A 23,680-nucleotide genomic window follows, 5' to 3' on the forward strand; every position below is an offset into this window, starting at 1 on the left:
GCTGTGTTCATCCAGCTCTACACCTTGTTATCTCAGATTCTCCAGCATCGGCAGTTCCTGCTGTCTCTGCCAAAATATTAACCTCTGTACTTTTGTTTTAATGTCAGCAGAAATAAATATAAAGCTCTCAGTGTGAACGTGGTCCAGTCCTGGAAGTGATTAACAGTAAAATTCAACCCTGCGGACTCCCCTGGTTTCTCTGTGGGTTTGATACTTGATTAACGCCCTTCACCAATGCCCTGAGCAGGCGAACAGCCTCTCTCCATGGTGAACTTGCTGCTGAATGTCGTGGAGTGATGGATTTCTCATGCACCCGCTGCTCTTGTTCTTCTAGCTGTTGTGGTTTTGGGAGATGGTGTTAAAATTTTGGTTCAGTTGCAGATTTTCATCTTGTCTTTCTGAATGAAGCTCTTTTTGTGATACCAATTTGATCAAAAATAATTTCCAGTTTCACTCATACTATGGTTGGAAGAATCTTTCATAAATCATTGAATGCAATATTGCATATACAGTGACTAGACAAATCAACCCACATCTTGCTGATGTGACAAAAGAATTTAGGATAGATACAGAATAATTTGTATTTCTATTTCTACGCAGTGTTGAATGTTTTATCCTGCTCCCGTGTAACTGGCAGTTTTCTGCTGCAAACAGGAGTAGATGATTCCCATATGGTTGGCTGCGAGCAATAATGTCTTACGCGGTTTAGTTTTGCGGTTTTGATCCTCTCTTAGCTTCAGGACTTCGAGTTTAGGAACAAAATGTACTGAAAACCTGGTTATTGGGACAAGTATTTTGGAATGTTCGCTTTATTTTCTCTCCAATCGATTCTTTTGTGTTAGAACAGTTTTTTTAGTTTATCAGAGCAATGGTGATTGCATATCCCATAATACTGAGCGCTCGCGACAGCGCGCTATGGCGCGCCTTTGTAGAGGCGCAGAGTACGCATGCTTCCAGTGCTGGGCGCAGAGGATTCTGGGCAGTTTCTTTGTTGGGTGTCGGACTCGGTAGAATCGGCGGCGAGGATGAAGGAGGAGCTGTCTTGGGGACAGAGGGAGGATCCAAACCAGGGCCAAACATGGACAAAACCAGCTGACTTCCGGAGGTGAGGCGAAGGTGACTGCTTCGAATATCACTACAGCATTTAACTGAGTGTGGCATTAGGAGGCCTAATAGCGGGAATGAAATCTCTGCCTGGAATCAGACTTTGCCCAAATGGAGATGGTTGTGGTTGTTGAAGGTCAGTCATCTCAGGTCATCCCCAGGGTAGTGACCTAGGGCCATCCACCTTCAACTGCTTTATGAGTGACTTCCCCACCATGAGAAGTAAGCTTTAAACCTATATTGCCATTGAAACTCCTAGAACTCCCTCCTTAACAGCACTGTGGCTGCACCCACACCATATGGACTGCAATGGTTCAAGAAACCAGCTCACCACCCATCTTCATAGGGCAGTTAGGATGGGCGAAAAATATTGGCCTTGACAGGGACACACACACCATTAGCATGATAGAGGGGGTACAAACCTGTGTTCTGTATTTCTATCTTGAACTGACTTTTGTAAACTCCTTTTATAGGATTTTTGAAAGGAAGGCTTTGAAGAAACAAATCTAAACCAAGCATCACAGTCAAAATCTGACCGATTCACTCAGTGAAACAGTGACTGGGTATCATTGAACATTTGATATTTAAGAAGAAATGTTTTAACCGATTGCAAAGTCTGAAGAAACATCGCACCATTGGCCGTGGGAGAAACTGTTGTGGAGGAGGAAACTGATCATCCAACCTGGAGAGACACGAGAACACCACCGCAGAGAAACCGTGGAAATGTGGCGATTGTGGGAAAGGATTCAGTTCCCCATCAAAGCTGGAAATTCATCAACGCAGCCACACTGGAGAGAGACCATTTACCTGCTCTGTGTGTGGGAAGGGATTCACTCATTCATCCAATCTTCTGAGACACAAGCAACTTCACAAAGAGCAAAGTTCACTCATCTGCTCTATATGTGGGAAGGCCATTAGTCAGTCATCAAACTTTCTGAGGCATCAGCAAACTCACAGTGGAGAGAGGCCATTCACATGCTCTGTGTGTGGGAAGGGATTTACTCAATCATCCTACCTGCTGAAACACCAGCAAATTCACACTAGGGAGAGTCCATTCTCCTGTACCGTGTGCGGGGAAGGATTTAACCGACTATCCAGACTTTTGAAACACCAGCGCACTCACACTGGGGAGAGTGCGTTCACCTGCTTTATCTGTGGGAAAGGATTTAATCGACCGTCCAAACTACTGACACATCACCGCATTCACACTGGGGAGAGGCCATTCTCCTGTACCTTGTGTGGGAAAGGATTTACTAATTCATCTGACCTATTGATTCATCAGCGAGTTCACACTGGGGAGAGGCCGTTCATCTGTTCCATATGTGGAAAGGGATTTACTCGGTCATCTCACCTTCTGACACATCAACTTGTTCATACTGATCAGAGGCCTTTTCAATGCTCTGACTGTGAAAAGACCTTTAAATGTAAAAAGGATCTGCTGATACACCAACGAGTTCACACTGGAGAAAAACCATACATCTGCTCTGTTTGTGGGAAGGGTTTCACACAGTCATCCTCCTGCCTGACACACCAGCGAACTCACAAGTGATAACAGGGATTAGTTTCAGTAGTTATTGTCGCTGTTGCTCATGTTAAGGATTGAATTCTTTCATTCTGACAAGTTGGCTTCTTTATATTGATTTTAAAAACAAAATAAAAGTGGTTTGCTGCTTGTTATTTCAGATAAATATCAAACAGCCCGTCAACCTTTATTTCAAACTCACTGTTTTAATTTTTTCTCTCTCCCACCTGAGTGTTGAATATCACCAGGATGGAGATCAAAAAGGACCATCTGAGGAAAAAATTGTACAACGGGAACAGAGTTTCACCCTGGTCATAGTCCTTCTGGGTCACACTGAGAGACACAAACAGCATTTTAGTCTTTTTCATCTCTTCACTGCAGCAAAGACCACTTGTGGATTAATTTGAAGGTGTGTAAGGAATATGTGACAGTTGCTTCTGTATAATATGTGTTCACATTTACCAAGGTCAGGCTGTGTAATGTGAAAGGCCACAGGGCAGAATGGTTGGAAAGACAGTTCCAAAGTTCCTTGTGAATCCAGCGTCTAATTTCTTTTTTGTAACTATCATTGTTCTGATCTTCACCAAAGATGGAAGAGGCTCCATTATAGCTGTGTTTCTAGACAAGAACAGTGGATACGTTCCGTTAAATCAGAGATTGGTGTAAAGCTTTGCTGTGTTCCTGTCTAAACGAAACGGCAGAATTAAGTTTCTAGGTTAAAAACGCATATGGTCATTCAGCGAAGTTTTAATGCGTTTTTCTGACAGTTCTGAGGCAACTGTTTTAAACCGCCATCTTGTATTTATGTAGTGCTTTTCACAGTGAGCAATAGCAGGTCAGAGACTGGGAATTCTACCGTGAGTAACTCACTTCAAAACCTGCAACTGTTACCTTTTAGAAGGGCAACAGCAACAGATACATGGAAACATCAGCACCAGAAAGTTTTCCTACAATTCACTCACCATCCTCACTTGGAAATAAATTGCCTTTCCTTCACTGTGCTGGCTCAAAATCCTGGAACTCCCTCCCAGTCAGCATTGTGAGTCTCCCCACACCACATGAACTGCAACGTTTCAAGAAGGCAGCTCAGCATTACCATCGAGTCATAGAGCAGCAGACCCCTCGGTCCAACTTATCCATGCTGACCAGGTTTCCTAAACTGAACCAGTCTCATTTGTCTGTGTTTGGCCCATATCCCTTGAACCTTTCCTATTCATGAACCTGTTCAAATGTCTTTTAAATATTGTAATTATACTTGCCTCCACTACTTCATCTACCATCTGCAGACCAAGTAGGGCTGGGCAATAAATACTGGCGTAGCTAGCAAAGCCCAAATCTTGAATGCATAAGGAAAATGGATCAATCAGTGCATGTGAACAGCAGATTAAAGAGATCACAGTAGCTATTAAATGCTGGTACAATTATACAATCGATGTTTGATTTCCGAATAAAACAGGATTTGCATTGTGTTACCAGGAATTCTCTACTTTGTTGATGTGTACTTGTCAGTGACCAGGACTTTGTAGTCATCCTCCTCACTGTTAACTTTACCTCTCAATTTGATAACTAATTTATAAACAAAGCAGTTTATCACTTCTTCGTGACTTGTTCGGTCAGCAGTCGAATTAAAGATGTAATGAACTGTGCTACCACGTTTTATTAATTGTAAATACCTGTTTGTGGTTTACTGGAATTCTGCCCCCAATATTGTAAAATTGGCATTCATATTTCTGATGCTCAACTTCTTCTAAATTGCTAATAACTGAGGGTTCATTTTTCCTCCCTGTGGAACACCACTTTCCAATTTTTGACTTCCTTGAGTAGCTACTCTTAACTGCTATGTTTTGATTTCTGTTTTGTAACAGGCTTGCCATCTATCACAGTATGACTGATCTACGAGGTGAACCTGATCAGACTGTGTGGACTGAAGAGCCAGACAGCAGATTGCTTGGAAAGATCAAAACAGAATCACAGAATTGTTGTGATGCATTCGGAGGCCTATATGCCCATTGTATCTGCACTGGTTGTCCAAATGAGCAACATGACTTAGTGTCATTTTCTTGCCTTTCCACTTAGCCTGAACATTTTGGCTATTCACATAATTATCTGATTCCCCTTTTGAATGTCTTGGTTAAAGCTGACGCCACCACACTTCCAGGCAGTGCATTCCAGACCTTAACTATCTGCTGTGAAAAAGGTTTCTGTCACCTTGCATTTGCTTCTTTTGCATTTCACTTTCAATTTATGCCCTTCAGTTCTTGATCCATGTATGAACAGAAACAATCTCTACCTATCTTCTGCATCTAGACCCTCTTGATTTTGAAAACTTCAGTCATATAACAGAATATAACAGAGCGTATTTGGTCACATACTTGCTTTGATGATGATGATGGCTGGGTACTGGGGAGACAGGAGGTGATTTATTTGCCTCAAAATATCTGAGCTTCTTACTGGTTTTTGTAGCCATAGTATTTAAATGGCTGATCCAGACAGTTTTTGGTCAGTCATAATCCCCTGGATGTTGCTCCATTTGTATATATACATGAGAGTTTTCAATACAAAGGAGGTGTGCCTGGCTCACCTTATGTAATTGTCACCTTGCTGACAGCTTCTAGTAAACTTTGATGCCTAGTTTTATCATTTAGCCTTCTCAGCCTTTGCCTGTACCGAAATACAACAAAACAAATTGCATTACAAGACGAGTCTTCAATGACAGAGCTGTTACCCAGCATTGGTATGAGCAAATAACTGCAGGTGCTTGGAATCTATATTGAAAACATAAAATGCTGGAGATCACAGCAGGTCTGGCAGCATCCATGGGAGTGGGCAGCAAGATGGCACAGTGGTTAGCACTGTTGCCTCACAGCGCCAGGGACCTGAGTTCGATTCCAGCCTCGGGCGTCTGTCTGTGAGGAGTTTGCACATTCTCCCTGTGTCTGCGTGGGTTTCCTCTGGGTGCTCCGGTTTCCTCCCACAGTCCAAAGATGTGCAGGTTAGCCATGCTAAATTGCCCATAGTGTTCAGGGAGGTGTAGATTAGGTGGGTTATAGGGGGATGGGTCTGGGTGGGATGCTCTGAGGTTCATTATGGACTTGTGGGGCCAAAGGGCCTGTTTCCACACTGTAGGGATTCTATGAGAGAAAGCAAACTAACATTTCGAGTCTAGTTGACTCTTCATCAGAGCTGAACGGGTACCATTTATGCAACAGTGGGGAGGGAGGTTGGAGTGCTGGGGTAAAAGGATGTTGGTAGTTTAGATTAAGCGATCAGAATGTGAAAATGGCAGAACAATGGTATGTCCAACAGCCAGATTGGAAAGAACAGAGTCCCGCTGGGGATGGGAGAGAGGACATGATGACAGAGAATATAACAAGAAAAGCTAAAAGGGAAGGAATAGATTCATTCCTCGACCTCCAACACTACCCCTCTTCCCACAGCCCCTTCACCTCCTCCTGCTCACCATCCAAGGGCTAGGTGAAGCAGCATTTCACCTATACCTCCTCCAATCTTGTGTTTTGCATTCACTGCACCCAATATGGCCTGCCCGACGTTGGAGAAACCAAACACAGGCTGGGTGACCATTTTGCAGAAACGTCTGATCCGTGCACAAGCATGGCCCAACCTTCCCATTGCTGGTCATTTTAACACAATGTCCTGCTCAAATACCCATGTCTGTCCTCAGCATGCTGTGATGCTCCAGTGAATCAGCAAAAACTGAAGGAACAACAGCTCATCTTCAAACCAGGCATTTTACAACCTTCTGGGATCAATATTGAGTTCAATGCCTTCAAATTGTGAACCCACTCGTTTTCTTTTAGCTTTAACGGTTGTATTCTCTGCCACCACGTCCCCTCTCCCATCCCCACTTCGTTCTGAGGGGTCACCGTACCCGAAACGTTAACTCTGTTTTTTTCCTTCACAGATGCTGCCAGACCTGCTGAGTTTTTCCAGCAACTTTGTTTTTGTTCTTGTGGGACTGTGTTCATTCCAGTTACACAAACGCCATTGTTCTGCCTTTCTCATATTCCGATCACTTAATTTGAACAATCAACATCGTTTTCTCGGAACTGTCCTGATGAAGGGTCTAGGCCCGAAACGTCGACTCTCCTGCTCCTCTGATTTTGCTTGACCTACTGAATTCCTCCAGCACCACACTGGATCGACTTTCCCTCCACGGATGATGCTTGAACCACTGTGACGGCCAGAGCTTGTTTGCTGATACCCAGCATTCCCAGCTGTGGGAACGCCCCCTATTTCTCAAAGCAGAGCGCAGGCACAATGTGTTGGCGTGTATGAACTATGCGCGGAGTGATTGCGGGTGTAGGTGAGGTGTTTTTTTTGTCGGGTCCGTAAACGATGAAGAATATTGGTTGTGCCGATGGAGCTATGGACCCGCTTCGTGGACGGAGAGGTTTATTAAACATGTTGCGTAAGTCCCAGACCTACGAAATAAATTTTCTGTTCCAGTTGTTTGCACAGAGCGAGGCCGTAGCTTCCAATGTTAGGCCCGAATAAACGGCCGCCATTTTTAATAGGGGCAATGTGCACAGGGGTGCATGCGCGGCCGCCATCTTTTTTGGGGGGCGGGGCGCAATTGTTTCAATGGCATAGAAATTCCAAGGAGCAGTTTCAGAATGGCCACAATTTGTCCACGAAGCTGCATAAGTTTTTGAGTCGCAGTGACCTATTGATGAAGCAGAGCGGTGGTAGTGAAGCAAAGAGGGCAAATCATGTTCTGTGGTTCCCGTGTCGTTGTCACCATGTATCATGGGATCTCTACAGTGTGGAAACAAGGCACTGAGCCCATGGAGTCCACGCTGACCTTCAGTAGATATTTTTCTTATTCATTCATCGGATGTGGACATCAGTGGCTAGCCAGCATTTACTGCCCATCCCTAATTGCTCAAAGGGCAGTTAAGAGTCAACCACATTGCTGTGGGCCTGGAGTCACATGTAGGCCAGACCTAATAAGGATGGCAGTTTTCTTCCCGAAAGGACATTAGTGAACCAGACGGTTTTTTCCAACAATCGACAATGGATTCATGGTTATCATTAGATTTTTAATTCTACCATCTGCCGTGGTGGGATTCGAACCCAGGTCCCCCTAAATGTTATCTGGGCCCCTGGATTAACAGTCCAGCAATAATACCACTAGGCCGTCACCCCCCCCTTCCAACCCTTTTCGATGGCTACCCCACCTAACCTGCACATCTCTGGATGTTATGGGCAATTTAGCATGGCCAATCTTTGGACTCTGGGAGGGAACTGGAGCACCCAAAGGAAACCCATGCAGACACGGAGAATGTGCAAACTGTGCACAGACAGTCACGTGACAGTGGAATTGAAACCAGGTCCCTGACACTGAGAGGCAATAGTACTACCCATTGAGCCACCATGCTTCCCGAATGATCTGACCTCTGTTCCTGTCAGTCGTCTTGTGGGTGTTAGAATAGGAGGGCTCATATTCATCAAACTCAATCTAAAGAAATATTTGACCCTTCTAAATTTCTGTTCTGTCCTGGCCTGGCAGTGATGGCTTTTGTAAATCTCTTTTGCAGGATTTTAGAAGAGGATTTTCAGAAAGGAAACTGGAAATTAAACATCAAACCAAGATCTGAGAGTCACTCACTTTATCAAGAACTGGGTGTTATCAGTCTTTCAGTGTAAGTGTTGAATATCAGCTTATGGCCACAGACTGCATACTGTTTTCTTCCTCATATTCCACTCTCCTCTTACAATCAGCTTTTGGGATCAGCTTTTCTTCATCTCCGTATCTAAACCTATTTGAACTTTGCCTCAATCCCAAACTGTAAAGAGAATAACCACAATTTCTCTAATTTAAACTTGCAACTAACATTCCTCATCCTTCAACCCATTCCAGTAAATCTCCTCTGCACCCTCTCCAGGACCCTCACCTCATAGTCATACAGTACAGAAGAGGCCCTTCAACCTATCAGATTTGCACTACTAAAAGTATACTACTACCCGCACTAGGCCCAAAGGCTTGAATGTTATGTTTCAAGTGCTTGCCCAAGTACTTGCTAAAGATTGTAAGGTTTCCCACTTCAACTGCCTTCTCAGGTAGTGCACTCCAGATCCCTACCACTTTTTGGGCGAAAAAGGTTTTCCTCAAATCTCTTATAATCCTCCTGCCTTTCACTTTAAAATTATGCCTCTCGTATCAACCCTTCACTGAAGAGGAACAGTTTTCTATTCTTCCTGTTCATGCCCTTTGTCATTTTATACATCTCTATCAAGTCCCTCCACTCAACCTTCTCTGCTCCAAACCTGGCCTTAGCCAGCCTGTCTTCATAGCTGAAATGTTCCATTGCAGGCAACGTTCTGATGACTATCCTTTGCAGCCCCTTCAGTGCAATCACATTCTTCTTATAGTGTGGTGACCAGAACTGCACACTACGGAGATTGTAATGAGGTTAGCCACCTGGACTTCATAGAATATGAGTTCCCTGAATGGGGTTGATAATCTTGTCCAGTCAGGGAGCCCTGACTGACACAATAAGGTTGAGTGTCAGAGATACTGCCACTGTGGTGCCTGACTCTGTATGAGGCAGGACTATAGTCAAGGACTGTTCATGTGTAAATAAAGGGTGACTTCGTGACGGGATACCAGCCTCTGTGGAGTAATTTCACGCACAGTATTCCAGAAATAAGAAAGGGATGATCCCCTTGTTGAGACTGTACTATAGACGCCCAATAGTCAGCGGAAGATTGAGAAACAATTTTGTAAGGAAATTTCAGTTATCTGTAAAAATAATATGGTTATAGTAGGGGATTTTAATTTTCTAAACATGGACTGGTACTGCCATAGTGATAAGGGCTTGGATGGAGAGGAATTTAAGTATGTGGATGTACCTACCAGAGAAGGAGCAAAATTTAACCTACTCTTGAAGAAATAAGGGAGGCAGGTGACTGAGGTATCAGTGGGGGTGCACTTTGGGGCCTGAGATTGTTATTCTATTAGTTTTAAAATAGTGATAGAAAAGGTAGACTGAATCTAAAGTTAAAGTTCTAAATAGGAGGAAGGCCAATTTTGCCAGTATTAGGTAAGAGCTTTCAAAAGTTGATGGGAGGTGGGTATTCGCAGGTAAAGGGATGGCTGGAAAGTGGGAAGCCTTCAAAAATGAGATAAACAAGAGTCCAGTGACAGTTTGTTCCTGTTCGGATGACAGGCAAGGCTGGTAGGTGTAGGGACTGCTGAATAACTAGAGAAATTGAGACTTTGGTCAAGAATAAGAAGGAAGGATATGCCGAGTATAGACAGCAGGGATGGAATGAATCCATAGAAGAGTGTAAAGGTATAGGGGTATACTTAAGAGGGAAATCAGGAGGGCAAAAAGGGGACATGAGATAGCTTTGACAAATAGGGTTAAGGAGAATCCAAAGGGATTCTGCAAATACATTAAGGTCAAAAAAGTGGCAAAGGAGAGAATAGGGTCTCTTCAAGATCAGGAAGGCCACCTATGTGTGGAACCGCAGCAGATGGGGAAGGTACTAAACAAATACTTTAGAACTTAGAAATGTACAGCACAGGGATGGGCCCTTCAGCCCACGATGTTGTGCTGAACATTATGCCAGATGAAACTAACCCTTTCTACCTGCACTTGGTTCATATCCCTCAATTCCTTGCATATTCATGTGCTTGTCTAAAAGTCCTTTAAATGCCCTTATCATATCTGCCTCCATCACCACCCCTGCAGTGCGTTCCAGACTCCTACCACTCTGTGTAAAATGACATGCCTCTCACGTCTCCCTTGAACTTCCCCCCCCTCATCTTAAATGCATGTCCCCTAGTATTAGACACTTCAATTGTGGGAATGAGACCATCAACCCTATCTATGCATATCATAATTTTATAAACTTCTATCTAGTCTCCCCTCAGCCTCCGCTGCTCAAGAGAAAACAACCTGGGTTTTTCTAGTCTCTCCTTATAGTTCATATCCTCTAATCCAGGCAGCATTCTAGTAAACCTCCTCTGCACCCTCTCCAAAGCCTCCACATACTTCCTATAATGTGACGCTGGAATGAGCGCAATACTGTAAGTGTGGCCTAACCAAAGTCTTACAAAGCTGCAACCTGACATCCTGACTCTTGTACTCAACTCCCTGACTAATAAAGGCAAGCATGCCATATGCCTTCTTTACCACCCTATCTACCTGTGTGGTTACTTTCTTGAACCTCTTCTGTATGTCAACGCTGTTTAGAGTCCTGCCACTAACTGTGTACTTTGCCTTAACATTTGATTTCTCAAAGTCCAGCACCTCTCCCTTACCTGGATGAAACTCCATCTGCCATTTCTCTGCCCATATCTGCAACTGCTCTATAACTCGTTGTATTCTTTGACAAACTTCTAAAATATCTACAACTCCACTGATCTTTGTATCGTCTGCAAACTTGCTAACCCACCCATCTACATTTTCATCTAAGTCATTTATATATATCACAACCAGCAGAAGTCCCAGTATGGATCCCTGCAGAACACCAGCAGTTACGGACATACAGCCTGAGAAAACACCCTCCCACCACTACTCTCTACCTTATATGGACAAGCCAATTCTGAATCCACGCAGCCAAGTCACTCTGGATCCCATGCACCTTAATCTTCTAGATGAGCCTATCATGAGGGACCTTGTCATAAGCCTTACTAAAATCCATGTAAACAACGTCCACTGCTCTACCCTCATCGATCACCTTTGTCACCTCCTTGAAAAATTCAATCAAGTTAGTAAGACATGGCCTGCCCTGTACAAAACCATTTTGACCATCCCTAATTAATTATTTTGCATCAGTGTTTACTGTGGAGAAGAATGTGGCAGGCAAAATAAGTAGTGACTTATTGAAAAAGGTCCATGTTACAGACGGGGAGGTGCTGGACATCTTAAAAAGATGGATAAATTCCCAGGACCTGATCAGGTGTGCCCTAGACCTTTGTGGGAAGCTAGGGAAGTGATTGCTGGGCCCCTTGCTGAGATATTTATATCATTGATAGCCACAGGTGAGCTGCCAGAAGACTGGAGGTTGTCTCATATGGTGCCACTATTTAAGAAATGTGATAAGGAAAAGCCAAGGAACTATAGACTGGTGACAAAAACAGAAATTGCTAAAAAAGCTTGACAGGTTTTGCTGCATCTGTGGAGAGAAATCAGAGTTAACATTTTGGATCGAGAGCGCTGAGGAAAGGTCACTTGACCTGAAACATTAATTCTGATTTCTCTCCACAGATGCTGCCAGATCTGCTGAGCATTTCCAGCAATGTCTGTTTTTGTTCCTGATTTACAGCATCTGCAGTTTTTTCGGGTTTTACTGTAGACTGGTGAGCCTGACGTCAGCAGTGGGCAAGTTGTCGGAGGGGACCCTGAGAGACAGGACTTGCGTATGTTTGGAAAGGCAATGACTGTTTAGCGACAGTCAACATGGCTTTGTGCGTGTGAAATCATATCTCACAAACTTGATTGAATTTTTTGAAGAAGTGACGAAAAGGATGGAAGGCAGAGCGGTGGACGTGATCTATATGGACTTCAGTAACACATTCGACAAGATTCCTCATGGTAGGCTGGTTGAGAAGGTTAGATCACATGGAATGCAAGGAGAACTAGCCACTTGGAAACAGACTGGCTCAAAGGTAGGACACAGAGAATGGTGGTGGAAGGTTGCTTTTCAAACTGGAGGCCTGTGCCACAAAGATCGGTGGGGTGTCCACTGCTTTTTGATATCTATATAAGTGATTTGGGTGTGGTTAGTAAGTTTGCAGGTGACACCAAAATTGGTTTTGTCGTGGACTGTGAAAAAGATTATCTCGGAGAGCAATGAGACCTTGATCTGATGAGCTGAGGAGTGGCAGATGGAGTTTAGGTCAGTGTGAGGTGCTGCATTTTGGAAAGGCAAATCAGGGCAGGATATATACACTTAATAGTAAGGTCCTGGGGAGTGTTGCTGAACAAAGAGACTTTTGAGTGTCACTTCATAGTTCCTTGAAAGTGGTGTCCCAGGTAGACAAGATAATGAAGAAGGCATTCGGTATACTTGCCATTATTGGTCAGTGCATTGAGTATAGGAATTGGGAGGTTATGTTGCAGCTGTACAGGGCATTGGTTAGGCCACTTTTGGAATACTGCATTCAATTCCCGTCTCCCTCCAATAGGAAAGATGTTGTGAAATTTGAAAGGGTTCAGAAAAGGTTTACAATGATATTGCCAGGGTTGGAGAATTTAAGCTATAGGGAGAGGCTGAATAGGCTGGGGCAATTTTCTCTGGAGCATCGGAGGGTGAGGGGTGACCTAATAGAGGTTTATAAAATCATTAGCGTCATGGATAGGGTGAATAGCCAAGGTCTTTTCCCCAGGGTAGGGGAGTCCAAAACTAGAGGGCATAGGTTTAAGGTGAGAGGGTAAAGATTTAAAAAGGTCCTAAGAGGCAATTTTTTTTTCACACAGAGGGTGGTGAACAAGCTGCCAGAGGAAGTGGTGGAGGCTGGTACAATTAGAACATTTAAATGGTATCTGGATGGGTACATGAATAGGAAGGGTTTAGAGGGATATGGGCCAAATGCTGGCAAATGGGATTAGATTAATTTAGAATATCTGGTTGGCGTGGATGAGTTGGACTGAAGGGTCTGTTTCCATGCTTCCAGTTCTCTGACTGTGACCAAATCATCGTTCTGTACAGCTCTGACATAACTATCCTGCTTGTATAATATATACCGCGTGCCTCATTTACTACCCTATCAACCTGTCCTGCCACCTTCAAGGATCTGCAAGCACTCCACCGTTCCTCTGTTCCTCCAAGCTTTCTAGTGTCTTGCTGTTCATCGAGTACTCTCTCTGACTTATACCCTGTTCCAAAGTTCATCACCTCATATTTATCAGGGTTAAATTCCATCTGCCACTGATCTGCGCATCTGACCAGTCTAAGTATATCTTCCTGTAACCCAACACCTTCCACCTTCCTCCTCACTGTAAACATTCTAGCCAATCTTTCCCTTATCTGCAAACTTATTTATCATCCCACCCACATTCTCATCTTTGTCATACTTTGTGATGGCAGGTGATCATTGGTTTGCACAGACCCATATTTTCTGTGTTTATGTGTGTGTGATGTCATTGTGCACTGACTGACAGTTGTGTGGTGACATCATCACTGCACTTGGAATATGTCCTCAACAGTGAGATCTTCTCCTGACTTCAGTGCTTCTGATATCATTCCAACTGCATTTATTGAGGAATTTATCAGAGGTGTTCAGTCATAATTCCACAGAAGGTAACTTCGCAGCAGAGACAGCAAGAACTGCAGATGCTGGAGTCAGAGATAACACAGTATGGAGCTGGAGGAACACAGCAGCCAGGCAGCATCAGGGGAGCAGGAAAGTTTTGGGTCAGAACCCTTCTTCCGGAGGGAGGAGGACGACTTCGGGTCTCAACCCAAAATGTCAACTTTCCTGCTCCTCTGATGCTGCCTGGCCAGCATTGTCTCCTCAGCCAGTTGCAGACTCGAATAGGACATTTTAAACCAGAAATCGGTGCAGTTGTTCCAAAGGTGAGTCTTTTGGCTGTTCATCGACAACGTAGAGTTTTCAGGTTTATGCTGTGTTATTTGTGAGAGATTCTTTGGCTGTGGGATTGGTGTGATTCTTTTCCAGTGAATCTCAATTCACGTCAATCCATTGCTCTTCTTTACATCTGTGCTCCGTAAGCACCTCTCTACCATTGTCTACTGTCCTCTCTCAAATAATGGGCTTATTTTAGCTCTATTTAGTATTCTACTGTTACTTTCAACCAAATGCTGCTCACTTGCCACCTCTATTTTCTCGCAGTATGTTTTGTAGTCAGGAATTGATTCCGCTGCACGATGGTCCATTTCTGTTTCATTTCTGAATTTGTACAAACCATCAAATTCTTCAATATTTTTATTACCCTAATTGATTCTGCTCATGCCAAAATATTAACTCTACTTCTTCTTCCATAGAGATTGTCTAAACAGCAGCATTTTCTCTTTTTCTTGCAGATTTCCAACAGCTGCAGTATTTATCCATTATTTGATTGCAAGTGTTGCTCAGAGAACCGAGCCTGGAAACACAGACAGGACAATGAAGAGCCGGATTGTATGAAGGTGGGTGTTGGTTGCCAAATTTGTTCCCTGGTCCCCAAGCGCTAGTCCCCTTTCATTGAGTCATAGAATTGTTTAATGATTACAATGCAGAAGGAGGCTCTTCAATCTATTGTACCCATCCTGCATCTCCACAAGAGTGAATCAGCATTTTTCACTTCCCTGCTCTTTCATAAAGAAATCCTGCAGATAGTGACTCCCTAGTTGCCTGTAAAGAAGATGGTGTTTGACCTTGAACTATTGTAGCAGCTGGTGTGTAACACCCAAGGTTGGAGAGTGTGTTATTTCTCTCTGTCAAGCCACCACCTCACCAATCACATCAATTTCAAAGCTTTACCCAGTTCCCGATGTGGCCTGTTTTATACTTTGCCTACATTCAATTTAAAATACAGATTCATCAACCATGTGCAAATGTCTACATGGAGTTTGCACATTCTCCCCATTTTTGCCATGGTTTCCTCTGGGTGCTCCGGTTTCCTCCCACAGTCCAAAGATGTGCAGGCTAGGTTGATTGGCCATGCTAAATTGCCCATGTTGTTCAGGGATGTGTAGATTAGGGAGATGGGTCTGGGTGGGATACTCTGAGGGTCGGTGTGGACTAGTTGGGCCGAAGGGCCTGTTTCCACACTGTAGGGATTCTATGATGATGACTATTTTCAACAACAAGATTTATTTCACAATGACTAACAAATTTGATTAACACACAATATGAAACATTAGAGAATAAGTATTTATTCTTCTAAATAACGCAACACACATGCACAAGGTAATTAGAAAAGATAAACTAATTGCGAGTTCTTGATAGTAAAAAGGATAAAGAATGAAATGTTCAAGATAGTTTTCAATCAGTGTCTTGGCACTGATGGTGTCACTAAACACGCAGTTATCACCAGATCTTTGCAGATGCAGTTCATTCAGGAAACAGCAAGAATAATTAAGTGGCTTTTCAGGGGACAGCTGGTACGGTGTTTCTGTTATTATGCTGGATCCTCAAAAAAAAAACCCTCTCGGATATGCAGTGAATGAGCTGGAGTATCTCTGTAAGCAGGCTGTACCCCAGTGGAATATCAAAAATAAAAGAAAACAAAAGCTAACTACCAACATCCTAGAACCTAGGCATGTGATTTCCAGTAAATATTCCAAGCAGACAGCTTCAGAAATGTCTTTTCAAATGTCCAATGTCCATATTGCTTGAAACATAAATCCTCAAAACAAAACTAACAATGACATAATCACATAACAGTTTCAGGTGCTGTCACAAAACTGTTAAAGCAGTGCCAAGATTTTCACCCAGCACTGAAGGATGAACAGTGCTGTATGCCGAAATCGAAACCCACAATTCACATTTGGATAGCACTTTTTATGTAATAAAAGCTGTTTCAGCAGAGTGATAGAAGGTAATGTTGACAGAGTCACAGGAGGAGATAGTGGAACAGGTGGCCAAAAACCTGGTTAGAGAGGCAGAGTCATAGAATAATACAGCATAGAAAACAGACCATTCAGCCCAAACTGGTCCATGCTGACCATGGTGCCCACTTGGCTAGTTCCAATTGCCTGCGTTTGGTCCATATCCCCCTAAACCCTTCCCATCCATGTACCCATCCAAATGTTGTTTTTAAAATGTACCTGCTTCAACCACTTTCTCTGGCAGCCCACTCCATATACACACCACTCTCTGCATGAAGAAATTGCGCCTTTCTAAATCTTTCCCCTCTCACCTTAAACCTCTGCCCTCTAGTTTTCAATTATCCAACCCTGAGAAAGACTATATGTATTTATCCTATATCTGCCCCTCATGATTTTATACACCTCAATAAGGTCAGCCCTCATTCTCCTATGTTACAAGGAATAAAGTCCTATCCTGGCCAACCTGTCCCTATAACTCAGGCCTAGTACTCCTGGCAACATCCTTGTAAATCTTCTTTGCACACTTTCCAGTTTAACTATGTCTTTCTTATAACAGGGTGACCAAAACTGTACACAATATTCCAAGTGCAGCCTCACCAATGACTTGCACAGCTGTAACATAATATCCAAACTCCTATACCCAATGCCTCGACTGATGAAGGCCAGCATGCTAAATGCCTTCTTCATCACCCTGTCTACCTGTGACGCCACTTTCAATGAACTATGTACTTGTACTCCTCGGTCCATTTGTTCTACAACACTCCTCAGGACCTTACCATTTAATGTACAAGTCCTACCTCGGTTTGACTTCCCAAAGTGCAACAACTCTAACCTATCTGTATTGAATTGCATTTGCCAAACCTCAGCCCACTTCCCCATCTGATCAAGATCCCTCTGTAATCTTTGATAACCTTCCTCGCGATCAATGATGCCTCCTAATTTTGTATCATCCACAAACTCACGCCCAGATCATTTATGTAAATAACAACCAACAAAGGTCCCAGCACCAACCCCTGTGGCACACCACTAGTCACAGGTCTCCAGTAGGAGAAACAACCTTCAACCATCACCGTCTGCTTCCTACCATCAAGCCAATTTTGAGTCCAAATAGCTAGCTCTCCCTGGATCCGATGCGAGCTAACCTTCTTTTTCCTCGGATGGTGATGGCTAGCACGAGGGGACATAGCTTTAAATTGAGGGGTGATAGATATAGGACAGATGTCAGAGGTAGGTTCTTTACTCAGAGAGTAGTAAGGGTGTGGAATGCCCTGCCTGCAAAAATAGTAGACTCGCCCACTTTAAGGGCATTTAAATGGTCATTGGATAAACATATGGATGATAATGGAATAGTTTAGGTTAGATGGGCTTCAGATTGCTTTCACAGGTCGGCGCAACATCGAGAGCCGAAGGGCCTGTACTGCACTGTAATGTTCTATGTTCTATGTTCTATGTTCATGACCAGCCTGCCGTGTAGGATCTTGTCAGAGGCCTTACTAAAGTTCATATAGACAACATTCACTGCCCTACTGTCATCTATCCTTTTGGTCACCTCTTCGAAAAACTCTAAAAGATTTGTCAGGCATGACTTCCTGTGTACAAATCCATGCTGACTATCCCTAATCAGACCTTGACCACCCAAATGTTAGTTGATCCTGTCCCTCAGTATCCTCTCCAATAACTTGCCTACCACTGATGTCAAACTCATTGCCCTATGGTTCCCTGGCTTGTCTTTGCTACCTTTCTTAAACAATGGAACAACATTAGCCACCTGCCAGTCTTCCAGAACTTCACCAGTGGCTCAAGATGAAGTAAAAAATCTCTGCAAAGGCCTCTCCAATTTCTTCCCTAGCCTCCCACAACGTCCGAGTATTGATCAGGCCCAGGTGATTTATCCACCTTAATGCGCTTTAAGGCTGCAAATACCTCCTCTGTGGTAATATGTATGCGGTCCAAAACATCCCCACTTGTTTCCCTTATTTCCTTAGCATTCGTGATTCTCGCCTCAGTAAACACTGAGGCAAAATTATCATTAAAGATCTTCCCCATCTCCTGTGGCTCCAATCATGCTGATCTTTAAGGGAACCCATTCTCTCCCGAGCCACCCTGTTACTCTTACTATAGCTACAGAACCTCGTGTGATTATCTTTAATCTTACCTGTCTGATCAATCTCATACCCTCTTTTTGCTCCTCTGATTTCCCTCTTAAGTGTGCTCCTACAGTCCTCTAGTCATCCAGGGATTCAGTTGAGCCCAATAACTTAAACACAACGTATACCGCCTTCATTTTCCTGACCAGAGCCTCAATATCCTTCGTCAGCTAGGGATCCCTAAACCTGTCAGCTTTTTCACAGGGACATACTGTTCCTAGACTCTTGATATCACACTTTTTAAAGCTTCCCATTTGCCATTCGTTCCTTTTCCTTTAAACAAACTCACCCAATCAACCTCTGCGAGATCCTGCCTCATGGCCCCAAAATTGGCCCTGCCTCCAGTTTGGCACCTTAACCTGTGAACCTGTCCTAACTTTTTCCATAACTGTATTAAAACTAAGAGAGTTATGGTCACTGGACCCAAAGTACTCTGCAACTGACACTTCAGTCACTTGTCCAACCTCATTTCCGAAGAGGAGGTCTAGTGTTGCACCCTCCTGAGTAAGGCCCTCTTCATGTTGAGTTAAGTTACTTTCTTGGACACATTCCACCCCATCCAGGCCTTTTACACTATGGGTGGCCTAATCAATACAAGGGGAAATTAAAATCTTCAACCAATACTATTCTATTATTCCTACAGGTATCTGCAGTTTCTCTACACAGCTGCTCCTCAAGTACCCATTGGCTATTTGGGAGTCTTTGATCCAGTCCCAACAGAGTGACCATCCCCTTCTTGTTTTTAAGTTCTAAACATATGGCCTCATTTGATGACCCCTTGCTCCTGAAAGGTCATTCCCCCCCAGCAGTATCCAATGCGGTGTACCTGTTATTGAGGGGAGTGGCCACAGTGGAACCCGACGCTAGCTGCCTTCCACCCTTACCTCTTCTGATGGTCACCTAGCTAACTGCAGCCTGCACCTTTGGCGTGACCACTACACTTCTTATTTATTATGTTCTCTGCACCCCAGATGATCCTGCGTGCATCCAGCTCCAGTTCCCTAACAAGGTCTGTGAGGAGCTGCAGCCGGGTGCACTTCTTGCAAGTGTAGCCACCTGGGACACTGGAAGTCTCACTGATCTCCCACATCCTGCAAGAGGAGCATGCCACTGCCGTAATTGCCATCAACACTGCCTTCAGCCTAGACAGAAAGAAGGTGGAGTATTAGAGCCCTTACGTGCTCTTACCTGTACCCTTGTTCATCCTCCTCATGCAGAAATCTCTCGAGCAAAGGACTCAGCATTTCCACTCTAACACTGGCCCACTCTCTTAATAGGTAGATGTTAAAGAGGAGGTCAAAGGAGAAAAATTAAGAGGAAAAAGGGTGAGGATTAGGAACGCAATTCCAGAAATTATAGTCTTGGCAATTGAAGGCCAAGGTATAACAAATAAAAGCAGGAATGTCCAGGGGGCTGCAATTAGGAGGAGCACAAATATCTTGGTGTTGAAACTGGAGCATATGCTTAGAAGCTGGTCTTGGGGTGAAATATGACATTGTGTACAGTCTGGTCCAGTATTGTACAATGGCCAGAGAGAGTGATGGAATTGCTAGAGAGGAAGTGGTGTTTGTAGCAGGTACTTAAGACAATAGCTACAGTCTTCCCAAGATTTTAATGGAGGAAATTACTGATGATCCAGTACTTAATGTTAGCAAAGTCAGGACAGTATGAGTTTGAGGGAACTTGTTGGTGGAGGTTGATCAGAAGTCTGACAACTTGCAGATATATAAAATTCCTCTCCCACCTCCCTCTTTCTCTGTTCTCCCACAGAATGTTGTGTAGGGCCAGACTGGGTGGGCAAGTACCCTTTGCTGAATTGAGCCAGTGGGGTTTTTATGGCAATCCGAACAGTTTTCATGGTCTATTTTCACTATTGCTGGCTCCAAAAGTTCCCAGATTCATTCAGCACAATTTTCACAGCGGTTTCATAGTGTAGAGAGACCGTACACCTGTTCTGAATGTAGGAAGGGATTCACTCAGTCATCTACCTTGCTGATACACCAGCAGGTTCACAGTGGAAATTTATGATTTTGCCAGTTCACTCACTTGTTTTTTTTCCTCTGTTTTCAATTAATTTCAGATTTAAAAGGAGAGGATCTGCAGTCAGGAAACGTAACCCAAACATCACAACAGGATTGGACGGTCTCCCAGTTTATCGTAACCTGACTCGTTGGTCTTGAGCATGGAAGGAAAAAGCCCCATTCACAGTGGGGAGAAACCGTACACGTGTTCTTTGTGTGGACGAGGCTTCAGCCGATCATCAGGCCTGTCGAGACACAAGCGCAGCCATGATGGGGTGAAACCATGGAAATGTGGGGACTGTGGGGAGGGATTTAGTTATCCGTCTGAGCTGAAAACCCATCTCCGTCGGCACACTGGGGAAAGGCCATTCACCTGCTCTGAGTGTGGGAAGGGATTCACTGATTCATCCACTCTGCTGAGACACCAGCAGGTTCACACTGGAGAGAAGCCTTTTAAATGTCAAGACTGCACAAAGTGCTATAAGAATTCCTGGGAACTCCGGCGCCATCAGCGACTTCACACAGATGAAAGACCTTTTCAGTGCTCAGACTGTGGAAAGAGCTTTAAAAGTTCTGGGGAACTGATGCGCCATCAGCATGTTCACACTGATGAGAGACCATTCAGGTGCTCTCACTGTGGAAATGGGTTCAAGCGCCCATCTAACCTCACTATACACCAGTGCACTCACACTGGAGAGAGACCATTCACATGCTCCAAGTGTGGCAAAAGATTCACTCAGTTATCCAGCCTGCTGAGACACCAGCGGGTTCACACTGGGGAGAGACCATTCACCTGCTCCAAATGTGGGAAGAGATTCACTTGGTCTTCTGATCTGGCAAAACACCAGCGAGTTCACACTGGGGAGAGACCATTCACCTGCTCTGAGTGTGGAAAGGGATTCACTCAATCATCCAGCCTGCTGACACACCAGCGGTTTCACAGTGGAGAGAGGCCATACACCTGCTCTGAGTGTGGGAAGGGATTCACTCAGTCATCCCATCTGTTGATTCACCAGCGGTTTCATAGTGGAGAGAGGCCATACACCTGTTCTGAGTGTGGGAAGGGATTCACTCAGTCATCTACCTTGCTGATCCACCAGCAGGTTCACAGCGGAGAGAGGCCATTCAGCTGCCCTCAATGTGAGAAGCGATTCACACGGTCGTCCCACCTACTGAGACACCAGCGAGTTCACAAGTAACTGTGGTGATTAGATTTTGCTGTTAATCCTACTGGGGAGTGAACCATATTCATTGGCATCTGTTTTTGCTAATGGGAATAACCTGTAGCCCTGTTAATGAGTGTTGAATGTTCTGGATTGTAGTCAAATAAACCAGTTCTGTGTTAATTACAATGTTTAAGTCTTTTTTTAATCATTCGTGGGAGGTGGGTGTTGCTGATTAGACCTGCATTAATTGCCCATTCCTGGTTGCTCTTGAGAAGGTGCTTTAAACCACTGGAGTCCATTTGCTCTTAGGGAAGGAATTAAGATTTTCACCAAGCAACAGTGAAGAAATGGCACTATATTTCCAAGTCTGGATGGTGTGTGCCTTGGAGCATAACTTGCAAATGATGGTGTTCTTATGTATCTGCTGCACTGGTCCTTCTAGTTGGTAATTGTCTTGTATTTGGAAGGTGAATCTCTTCAGTGCATCTTGTAGACTGTACACAATGCTGCTACTAAGGGCATCTTTGATTGGGGAATTGAATATTTGTGTACATAATGGCAGACAAGTGGGCTGCTTTGTCCTGGTTGGTGTCAAGCTTCTGAGTGTTGTTGGAGCTGCACTCCTTCAGGATATTGCACATTGCACATCTGACTTGTGCATTGTAGATGACACAGACTTTGTGGTGTTGTGGTAGCCTCAACTCTTGTCAGTTTATTCTGTATCCTTTATGAGCCATAGAGCTGTACAGCATGGAAACAGACTCTCCAGTCCAACTTGTCCATGTGATCAGGTATCCTAAATTAATCTAGTTGTGGAAGGCTCCAATTGTTCTTGGCCTTTATGGTGTAGAAGTTTCATCCCAAGTAGTCTGCTGATTTAATTGTACTGTGAAGATGGGAATTTCTATTTAACCTTGTCATCTAACTAGCATAGAATATGGTGCTGTATATCACGTAATCATAAGTCAGCATCCTGCTTCTGACATGATGGAGGGAGGTCATTAATGAAGATTGTTGGGCCTAGGATACTACTCTGAGGAGTTCCAGCACAGGTGTCCTGGAGCTTAGATGACTGACTTCCAACAATCACAATCATCTTTCTTTGTGCTAGGTCCAACCAGTGAAGAGTTTTCCCAATGATTCCCATTGACTCCAGTTTTGCTTGAGCCCCTTGATGTCAAGGATGGTCATTCCAAACTCATCTCTGGAATACAGCCCTTTAGTCTGTGTTTGAACAAAGACTTAATGAGGTCAGGAGCTGAGTAGTCCTGGCAGAACCTAAAGTGAACATCAGTGACTAGGTTATTGCTAATACCATATATTTCATTCTCCATAATGTTGGCTATTTCTGCCCTATCTCAGCGCATCTCCTGCTGAAAACTTCATTCAATACCATGTTACCTCCAGATTTGATTATTCCAATACTTTCTAAGAAAGGTGGTAAGGAAAAGCCAGGGAACTATAGACTGGTGAGTGTGACATCGGTAGTGGACAAGTTGTTGGAGGGAATCCTAAGAGACAGGATTTACATGTGTTTGAAAAGGCGAGGATTGATAAGGGATAGTCCACATGGCTTCGGGCATAGGAAATCCAGTCTGAAGTTGAATTTTTTGAAGAAGTAACAAAGGATTGATGAGGGCAGAGTGGTGGACATGATCTATGTGGACTTCAGAAAGACATTTGACAAGGTTCTTCATGATAGACTGGTTAGCAAGGTTAGATCACATGGAATATAGGGAGAACTGGATATTTCAATACAGAACCGACTCAAAGGTAGAAGACAGGGAGTTGGTTTTCAGACTGGAAGCCTGTGACTAGCAGTGTGCTATAAGGATTGGTGCTGGGTCCACTGCTTTTAGTGTCAGAGTACAACAGCATGGAAATAGGCCCTTTTGCCCAAACTGGCCCATGCCAGCCATGGTGCCCACTCAGCTAGTTCCAATTGCCCACATTTGGTCCACATCCCTCTAAACACTTCCTACCTATCCAGATGTTTTTTAAACATTGCTATTATACCTGCCTCAACTACTTTCTCTGGCATCCCATTCCATATACACACCACTCTCTGCATGAAGAAGTTGCCCCTCAGGTCCTTCTTAAATTTTTCCTCCTCATCTTAAATCTATGCCCTGTAGTTTTCAATTCCCCATCCCTGGGAAAAAGACTCATATGCATTTATCCTAAATCTGCCCC

General features: G+C 43.9%; 1 protein-coding gene and 1 long non-coding RNA gene across 2 annotated transcripts; one reads left to right on the plus strand and one right to left on the minus strand.

The window, feature by feature from the left end:
• The first annotated feature begins 1,215 nt into the window (after nucleotides 1-1,215).
• Nucleotides 1,216-21,673, plus strand: LOC109916327 (zinc finger protein 850-like). Its single transcript, XM_048619598.1, has 6 exons — nucleotides 1,216-1,266; nucleotides 1,793-2,649; nucleotides 8,185-8,289; nucleotides 14,645-14,741; nucleotides 19,578-19,680; nucleotides 20,460-21,673. The coding sequence occupies exons 1-6, from the start codon at nucleotides 1,216-1,218 to the stop codon at nucleotides 21,518-21,520; spliced, it is 2,274 nt and encodes a 757-aa protein (XP_048475555.1). The 3' UTR covers nucleotides 21,521-21,673.
• On the minus strand, nucleotides 2,712-6,903 carry LOC125487671. The gene is made up of 3 exons (XR_007266021.1): nucleotides 6,761-6,903; nucleotides 5,208-5,287; nucleotides 2,712-3,244 (listed from the first exon to the last, which is right to left on the minus strand). It is a non-coding gene; the product is annotated as an uncharacterized LOC125487671 (long non-coding RNA).
• Nucleotides 21,674-23,680: the final 2,007 nt, after the last annotated feature.

Source organism: Rhincodon typus, chromosome 43, assembly GCF_021869965.1.
Source record: "Rhincodon typus isolate 14 chromosome 43, sRhiTyp1.1, whole genome shotgun sequence".
NCBI lineage: Eukaryota > Metazoa > Chordata > Chondrichthyes > Orectolobiformes > Rhincodontidae > Rhincodon > Rhincodon typus.